Raw genomic sequence first — 9,791 nt, forward strand, 5'->3', positions numbered from 1 at the left:
GGCATACATGCATATTAATTTCAACATGAGTTACTATAGTGATTACTAGCAAGCTATTCATAGGCTGTTTTTACAGTAAATTATTTCCCAAAGTTGAGAACATTTGTCAGTTCATGGTGGTAGTGTTTAAACAAGTAAAGCATTTCTCTTATATTGATAAAAGTTCCTTGGTAATTTAATTGTAAGGAAAAATATCCTTCATTTTTTTTTTAATATGATGACTTGTAATTTTTCTTTAAATATTTTTACTTAATATTGTGTTTAAAATATGCATTTATTTCAGAATTTATTTAGTTTGTGCCCTCATTTATAGTATGTATCCCATATGCCATGCCTTCACTGTGAACTAAGGTTTAACAGAAAGCTGGCATTTTGCAAACAACCAGTATGGTGCAATATGGAACCTAAAAGGGATGTCCACATTTTTTCAGTTTATCACCACTTGGCAAAGTGGTATTTTTGGTATATTTGAGTTTTTCTTATACAGATAGTTAAATTTGTTATTGTGCATTTGTTGCATGCATACAGTTATTACAGAGTTACAGGGACTGTCTGGGGCTCCACACTTACCTATTCGTTTCGACATTATTTTTCCTCTGACCCCATCTGTTTGTGTCTGTCACTTATTGTGAAACACTCTTATATAAGGGGGACCTGTTTTTGGGGTTGATCTGTTGGTTTTAAATAATAGACAAACAGAAGGACAGGCTATCCCAGCCAGTTCCTAATAATGTAGAGAAAGAGGGAGATTTCATTACTTAAATTGGATGCAGTGTTTTCTACTTTCTTTTCATATGTTTAGATTTCTTTTTTTCCCAATTCCTGCTATCCTCACCAATGTTTTTTTTTATGGACAGTGTTAACTGTTGGCACAACTGTTACAACATATTGTTCATATTAACCCTGAATTTGTAGAGACAAAACTGCAAGAATCTGTTACAAATATTTTCAACCAGCAACAGTCTTGTTTCCATTGTGATGAGGCACATTTGCAAAGGTCTGTGCTGTACTGTAGAAGGATGGAGGCCACTACTAATGTGACCTATTCCAACTGTCCCCATTTTAAAAATAAATGGACAGAACCCATGCAGTATGGAATATCTCTCAGGCCTCCAGAGGTTGTCAGCTGCCTGTTGCTGAAAACGCTTACTCCGTTTAAGGCTGGCATATTGACAAAGAGCCTTGTCTCTCTTAGTTCAGGCTTGACTGGTCCTATGCAAAGGAGGAATGAGGACAACACACTTGGGAGCCTGTTTCAAAAGATCACTAAAATCATAGTGAGGTCAGCCACAAAAGCTGTGCCAGTAAGAGCTCTGCCAGGCTGCCCTGTGGCATGTATCCAAATGAGGCTTGATGTTCCATCTCATGTAAGGACATGTTACATCCCAAGAGAGTCTAATTAAACATACTCTTCTTAACTGCATCTTGTAATAAATTAACAGTCGTGTGAAAAAGCAAGTACACCTCTTGAAATATTCTTTTGATTTTAGTGTATGTGGACATACCATGATTTGATCTTCATATACACGATATCTGTGGGGAAAGGCAATATAACAAACATCATGTTGGATTTACATTTTATAGTCCATTGTATAATTTGAAGAAAAATAAACACAAATTTCACATGTAAAAAAAAAAATAAGTACACCCCTACATTTAACACTACCTCTAATCAGAGCTGAGCAATATGTCAAAAAATAAATCTTTTTTTTTTTTTGATTTATGGAGAATTTGCAATTTATTTTTAAACATTTCAATATAGAGTACACTTTTAACTATGCTTGAGAGAAAAAAAAACACATTGAGAAAGCTGTCCACATTTTGTCAACAAAATGAATGACAGATCTTTACCAGAGTACCTGGACAAGCTACTATCCTTCTGGGAAAATGTTTAATGGTCAGGCAAAACCAAACTACAGCTTTTTGGCAATGCACACCAGCAGTTTGTCTATACATCACAAAATAAAGCTTATAAGGAAAAAACACCCTACCTACATTTAAGCATGGTGGAAGGTCCATAATGTTGTGGGGCTGCTATGCTGTCTCTAGTATTGGAGGACTTGACCGTATCGCAGAAATCATGCAATCAGAAGATTACCAAGGTATTTTAGAGTGAAATGTGCTACCCAGTGTCAGAAAACTAGGTTTGAGTAGATGATTATGGGTTCTCCTGCAAGATAAAGACCTAAAGATAAAGACCTAAAGCACACATCCAAAAAGCACACAAGAATGGTTGACAAGGAAAAAAATGGACCATTTAAGCAGGCCTGCAATGAGTCCTGATCATAGTTCCATTGAAAATCTGTAGAAAGAGTTAAAATCTGCCTTTGGAGAAGGAATCCTGCAAACATTCAACAGTTTGAACAAACTGGAAAGGAAGAGTGGGGCAAAATTCCAACTGACAAGTGCAAGCAGCTTATATATGGCTACAGAAAATGTTTGGAGGCAGTCAGTAATCATTGCCAAAGGCTGTGCAACAAAATATATATATGCTTGTCTCGCTGCCCGATCATTTCAAAGCCTGTACAGCAGCTGTCCTTTTGCCACTGGGTTTGGGTGTCCAGGGTTAGTTTGGCTGAATGCATGCTAAGGAGAAGCAGTCTGATCATCTGCTGTCTTTTTGCTGCTGGCGAGCTGCGTGTTTTGCATGTCTCTTGTCGTTGTTTTAGGAGCTTGGGAGCACATGAAGCGTGTCTGCCAACAGCAATCCAACTAGTGACTGCTAGGTTAGATGTCCGTGGACTTGTTTTAAATGATGGGTCATTGCCTTGTCTCGCGTGACACTGTAAAAACAATACTTGTCCTTTTATTTCCAGCCCCAGGCGTGATTAAATCTCTTTCTCAGGATGTATAATGCTGCTTGCATCGGGGGGGGAGGGGGGATGAACGCATGCTAAGGAGGTGCCGTCGGATCATCTGCTGTCTGTCTGCTGCTGTCTCGCTGCTATCAGTCTTCCGTAACTGTACTCCACCCTCCCTCAATCGGACCTAACGGTTGCCTTAAACAAAAAAGGCTTCAACCTGGCGGGGATGCTACAATACTTTTGAATTTTACTGCTTTATTTTCTTTACCTTACTCTGCACGTGTATCGCGCCATTGTTTGAGCCTTTCAATTTCCACTGCTTTCATTAATCTCTTATCTCCCTTTTTTTCTCACCAACGCTTTTTGGTCTCATGTGGAAGAGTTTAAGCATCTTGGGTGCTTGTTCAAGAGTGAAGGGAGTGGGAGAGGGACTGATGGATCGGAGCAGCATCTGCAGTCATGCATATATTGTACTGGTCTGAAAAGATAAAGAAAGAACTAAGGCAAAAAGCAAAGCTCTCAATTTACTGGTCCATCTATGTCCCTGTCCTCTCCTGTGGTGAGCTTTGGGTAGTGACCAAAAGAACCAGACTGCAGATGAAAGTGTCAGAAATTAGCTTCCTTTGCGGGGTGTCTGGGCTCATCCTTAGGGAGAGGGTGAACAGCGCAGACTTTTGGAAGGAGTTCAAAGTACTGTCATATGAAAAAGTTTGGGAACTCCTCTTAATTCTTTGGATTTTTGTTTATCATTGGCTGAGCTTTCAAAGTAGCAACTTCCTTTTAATATATGACATGTCTTATGGAAGTGGTAGTATTTCAGCAGTGACAATAAGTTTATTGGGTTAACAGAAAATATGCAATATGCATCATAACAAAATTAAACAGGAGCATAAATTTAGGCACCCCAACACAGATATTACCTCAATACTTAGTTGAGCCTCCTTTTGCAAATATAACAGCCTCTAGACGCCTCCTATAGCCTTTGATGAATGGAGGTATTTTTGACCATTCTTCCATACAAAATCTCTGCAGTTCAGTTAAATTTGATGGCTGCTGAGCATGGACAGCCTGCTTCAAATCATCCCATAGAGTTTTGATGATTTACAAGTCAGGGGACTTGTGACGATGTGGGTTCTGCTCCATGCTCCCATCACTGTTCAGGAGCCCTTGAACCCAACACCGTCAATTAGATATAACCGAGGTGAGCTAGACAATGGAGGCAACAACTGAGCAAGGGGATGATAAAGATGTGCAAAAGTGCTTTTATTTAAAACCCAACAAATCAAAAACAGTGTTCAATAAATAGTGCAGTAATTCAAAGTCTTTCAATCGTCAAATAAATAATCCATTAAAAGAAATAGTGGAGGTTAAAAAATACTACCAAAAAAAAAAAACAATCCTTTAAAACGTTTCTCAGGAAACAGTCTTTAAAAACAACAACAAGCCCAGTGCTCTTCTCTCTGCAGCTGCCCTTTTCAACTCTCACACACAAGTCTGGAGACCTCCCAAGCCTGGCTTCGGTCTGGCACTCATATTTTTTTTTTTTTTTTCTTTTATTTTATTTCTCATTTCATACAGTAGGTTTAGCTCACAGACACCCCAGCCAGCCAGTGAGTGACCTTCCTTCCTAGCATGCTCTGATAGCCCTCCGACCACTCGTTACAGTCAGCCAGCTTGTTCTTCTCTCCCTTTGTGGTTATGCCACCCGTAGAAGGGTAAAAAGGCACAATGCCAGCTTGGCCATATTCTTCCATCCAGCTCATTCATCAGAGAAGTGATACACTTGTCATATTATTTGCATTAATATGTTTTGACTATACATATGTGACCAGTGGATCAAACTAAGGTGCTTGCTTTACTGTTTAACTGTACCTTTTGGTACTTAAAAATTGATTTTTGTATTTGAGTATCGCTTTAAAGCATTAGTTTGGATTAAATGATTTAATCAAAAAAAACCAAAACACACACAGCCCTACCTCGGATACCTAAAATTATATACATGTACACCAGGACAGATATAAATGCTTATAACATCACTAGGGAGGATCTTAGTTGAACCTGTCTAATTTAAAATTCAGACATTGAGTTTGGTTTGCTCTTTGTTGTTGAAGTGTTTGTTATCACCATGCTGAAATCAAAAGAGGTCTCTGAGGTCTTCAGAAAGAGTGTTTTAGATGTCTATGAGTCTGGGGAGGAATTAAAATAAAAAAAAATCTGAACAATTGGAAAGAAACCGTTCTATTGTCTGGAAGATCATTTACATGTGGTGATTTCAAACAGCAGCCATCTTGTCCAGACCAGGGTATCCCATCAAGTTCAGCCCGGAAGCAGAATGCAAGCTACCTAAGGAAGTCTCAAAGAACCCCAGAATTTCATCTCAGGACCTACAGGTAACTCTTGACACTGTTGATAGTAAAAGTACATGAGTCTACTTTTCCAAAAAGGCTGCATAAATTAGTTCTACATAGGATGTGTGCCAGGAAGAAACCTTTACTGTCATACCAGAACTTAAGGGCAAGACAAAATTTAATTTTCCCTTGAACAGCTGGGCAAATACATGGACTTGTGGACAATGTACACTGGACAGATTAAATAAAGGTAATTATTTGACCACAGTATTAGGAGACCTGTTTATTGAAAGGCCCCTTTTGACCAGAATAACCTGATACCATCTGTAAAGCATGGTGGTGGAAATGTTATAGTTTTGGACGGCTTTGCTGCATCAGGCTTTGGGCCGCTGACCATCATAGAATCCACTGTGAATGCTTCATTGTACCAAAGTGAGCTTGAGAATAACATGAGACCATCAGGCAGAAGGTTGAAGCTCAATAGAAAGTGGATCATTCAACATGACAAGGATGCTAAAGATACCCTTAAATCCACCAAGGAATGTTTGAAAGAATGAAATGGAGGATTCTGGAATGATCATGTCAAAGCCCAGATTTGAATCTTTTGGAATGCTCTGGTAGGATTTCAAATGGGCTGTGCATGCAAGACGGTCCAAAGATCTAAAAGATCAAAGAATTCTGCATGGAGGAGCAGGAAAAACCTTCTTCTAGTCAACATCAGAGACTGATAGACATTATGGAAAACACTTAATAGAGGAGGCAATACAAGCTGTTATAGCCAAAGGTCGACTTTTATTTTTTCCAAAGACAGAAATAAGTCATTTTTTTATTGTTTTGTTTTGCAATTATATCATCTTTATCTAAAGATGCTGTTTAAATGAAGATTAAAACTTGATATGGCCACATATGTAAAACAAAAAAAAAAATCATTGGCTATACTTTCAATTCGCTTTCTAACTGCAATCAAATCTCCTCACTTCCATTGTAATGCAATTTCACATTCTGATGTCGGGCCTTCCTCTAATAGGCAAAAAGGACTGAAACAAGATGGTTACTTACTTAGCCCACAGATCAACCACTAATAAATAATAGGGACCTGGGACTTCTGAGAATGCTGTGTGTGAGACCACAAGATTCAAGTCTAATTGTTTGCTCAGCTCTGCATCTATCAAGGAAATGATAATTGTGCATCCCTGTTGCCACCATTGTGTTCTTACTGTGACTATTAACAGACGTTCCCCAGAGTAAGGGGTTTTCCAGCAAGGTAAGTAAACGGAAAAGATGAGGACAAGCATTCAGTTTTTTTTTTCTTTTTCTTTGAAACAATTTTCTGTACTGTGACAATTTTCCAACAACCATAAAGATGCCACTTGTATTTTGTTGCAAGTTTTTTTCTTTTATACTGAAAAACATATACTTCATTGTAAACTTAAGTATTTTATAATGTTGTTTTAAAGTAAAACAAAAATGGGTTTTGTCAGCATTAAGCAGGTGTTTGATTAGGTTTAATGTAATTTTGTGTATATATTTTTCTAAACTGACAAAGTAAAGCAAATGCTGTCCTTAACTAAGATTGTTTTATCTGTTTATCACAGATTGTAAATGATTACATTGCTGCCTCGTCCTTGTATCTGACCGTGTAGCCCACCCTACCAGGTTAGGCTGTAACCTTAAGCAATCCGACACTGGACTAAAGTTCTGAGAAGTGACGAATTAATGAAAGCAGTGGCATAGTGACAAAGAAATGTTTTGGCTACAAACCACTAGAAGGAGCTACTGCCATCATTTTCTGTCTTTAAATTTACTATGAGGAAGTCTTTTTTTAAATCTGCCTGTTCATAAATGGTAGAATTTGAAACACGTTTACAGTTCCTCTAGTCAGATGACATTCATAAAAGGGTCAGAAAGATGACTACATATCAACTTGAAAGGGAAATGCACTAAAGATTAAAGGATGCTTAAAAATGTCTGCGTACTCAATAGGCGTTTAATCAATATGCTCATTATAAGTGGTAACTGTATTATTCAACTTGTATGACCCTGAGTGAGTCACTTGAGTGTAAGAAAAGTGAGTTTTTAAACTGTAGGAACAGTTTTAATTTGTTCTTGTGACTGGTAAAGTGTTTTGTATGCAACCATTAGCCCAATAGATACTGTAAATATAGTTCAAATCAACACCTGTCTTGACTTTACAGGAGGTGAGTAAAGCCCCCGTCACACTGCATGATTTTTTGAGTGATTTTCAGTTGCAGAATTCATTTGCATCATCTTAGTGAGTTGTTCCAGTGACTGCCAGAACATCTCCAGCAACTCCGACCAAATCTGTGCCTTGCCCTGTTTTTGTCATCAGTTGGGGGGGCGCGCTTGTATATACGCAAGAGTGACAACCAGGGAGTGCTCATGGGAAGTACAATGCATCTGAAGCAGCTATGGGAGAATATGGGTGTTTTGGATCTTGCAAACAGATGTGTCTCATTTGGCTGACGCCTCATGTTAGCATGACAGAATGGGGAAAAAATGACAAGAGATTGCTGCTGAACTCACGGTATCAGAAAATCATACGTGCAGCACCGGTTCTTTTAAACAGCATGTTACTGGCTGTCGGGAGAAAGGAGTGAGCTTGAAATATTTTGGAAATGGTGAAACTGAGCTGGAAAGTTGTAACAAATTTGTTTTACCCTGCGATTACAACTTGTGCAATCTGATGTTCTCCGGTGACATGATCTGCAACTGCGGTCATCAAGTTTCACATGTCCCCCAACTAGAAGTCATGTAATGTGCTCTTTGCTTAATGGCACGTGTTTGCAAGGTAACCTGGAAAATCCTATTGGATGTTATTGAAACCAAAAAAGTCAAGAAACCGTCAGTCATTGACTCTCTGGACATCCGTCACTGCTGATATTTCGTCATGTTGGTTTTTGAACTTTTCTGATAATGACATTGCACTAACAGGGTGCTCATTTCAGCCAATTCTTCCCTTGGTCACTGACTTGCTATTTGTTGTGAATCAAATAAATAATTCAAGTAAAGGACTGTAAATACAAGTGAAGTGAGTAGTCACTAGCACTATATGAGGTGTTGCGTTATCCCTGACAATGGTAGGGTTTACAAGGTTTTATGTTAACTTCATTTCAGATCTGATGTTACCAGGTGTTGTGGTGCCCCCTTGTGGTCTTCCTGAAGTAAAGGCAGGAGATGTCTGTTCCATTAATGTGGCGAAAAACAGGTACGAAGTTAACATTCACCTTTTGAACAGCTGGTGACAGCCTCAGAGTATTGGTGATATAGTACAAATATACACAAAGTTTTGTATGCTTTTATACTTTTTTTAAAGCTTTATATTAATTTTTCTGAGATCTTTTACTGAGAAATGATTTAATACATATTTCAGAGCACCTCATGCGGTTGGAACTGCCACCATGTCCACTGCTGATATGATGCAGGCAGGAATGAAAGGGAAAGGATTCTTGGTCTTCCATACCTACACAGACCAGCTTTGGTAATCCTGATGAATAGGTTAATTAAAGCCTGCGGGTAGATTAATTGATTAAATTTTGTTATTCGTGTATATAGTATATAATAATTTCTTGATTACTTTCGTTACAAGGGCATTTGGAGACAAATCTAGTCCTCCGGAGCTCACCCCATTAGTTCCTGTGTCCCCTGAAGAAGATGATCATTCAGGAGAGAGTGACAATGAGGCTGAAGGGCCATTTTTAAATTCTGAGGGAGATCTCAATCTGGAGCCCATCACCAGTAATCTACAGGAAGTGCAATTATCTGCTGATAGTACTGAGAGTAAAGAAACTAGAGATGAAGATACTTTGGAAGATGGCCACTGTTGTGACGAAGAACAATCTCCACAAGGTAAGCATCAATATACTTTACATTTACAGAAGAGAAAGTAACTCTGCTATTCTCAGAAATACCTGCTCAGTTCAAGTGATGTTGCTTGTCAATAATATTGTATGCCAGTCGTTGTTAGAGCAGACTGTACAGTATGTAATACAATTTTCAAGCATTGATATGTAGTGTTTCTTTTAGATTTCTCTGTTGTTGATATGTCTAGTATATTGTTTCCTTTATGCCTCAAACATTTCCATGTGTTCACTTTCAAAATGCATATTCCAATATGAGATTTCATCAGGGCAAAGGTAGATCTGGCAACATCAGGCTCAAGCAGAAACCAGCTCTGGATGGCGAGGTGTCGTACTTTACAGAGCACACACAATTATGCACCTGCGCTCACACATGGGTAGCAATTTAGAGTTACCACAAAACCTAACCTGCTTATCCTTGTTATGTTTGGGGGAAACTTCTACAAAAAATACATGTCGATGCTGGGAGAAACTTGGACACAAAATCTGTGAAGAAGCAGCATTAACCATTGTTCTGCCCTAGGCCTTTCTAATATGAAAGTTTAAAGGTCCAGTCCACCATGAGGATAGAAACCATTTTAGCCTTGTGAAATTTTGTCAATAGAATGCTCAGGCCTAAAAAACCGGGCATGACTTAACTACAGTGTGAAAAACGCAGAACTCTGAATGATCTAAGAGACTGCAGTTACTAAATAAAAATTGATTTTGATTAAGTGGGAGAGATTATATCTTGTGCATCCAGAAAAGAGAGATCAGAGAAT

General features: G+C 38.5%; 1 protein-coding gene across 2 annotated transcripts in view; it reads left to right on the forward strand.

Annotated features, from left to right (window-relative positions):
* eif2d (eukaryotic translation initiation factor 2D) overlaps nucleotides 1-9,791 on the forward strand; it is a 53,075-nt gene that overhangs the window by 17,786 nt on the left and 25,498 nt on the right. The window contains exons 1-4 of one of the 2 annotated variants that reach the window (XM_039749143.1): nucleotides 8,119-8,201; nucleotides 8,288-8,378; nucleotides 8,544-8,651; nucleotides 8,760-9,019. In XM_039749143.1, the coding sequence (XP_039605077.1) occupies nucleotides 8,293-8,378; nucleotides 8,544-8,651; nucleotides 8,760-9,019 (454 nt within the window). In that variant the 5' untranslated portion in view covers nucleotides 8,119-8,201; nucleotides 8,288-8,292. Of the gene's footprint in view, nucleotides 1-8,118; nucleotides 8,202-8,287; nucleotides 8,379-8,543; nucleotides 8,652-8,759; nucleotides 9,020-9,791 lie in introns of those variants that run through there. The other variant, XM_039749142.1, reaches the window with a different exon arrangement.

The sequence above is a fragment of the Polypterus senegalus genome, chromosome 3, assembly GCF_016835505.1.
Source record: "Polypterus senegalus isolate Bchr_013 chromosome 3, ASM1683550v1, whole genome shotgun sequence".
NCBI lineage: Eukaryota > Metazoa > Chordata > Cladistia > Polypteriformes > Polypteridae > Polypterus > Polypterus senegalus.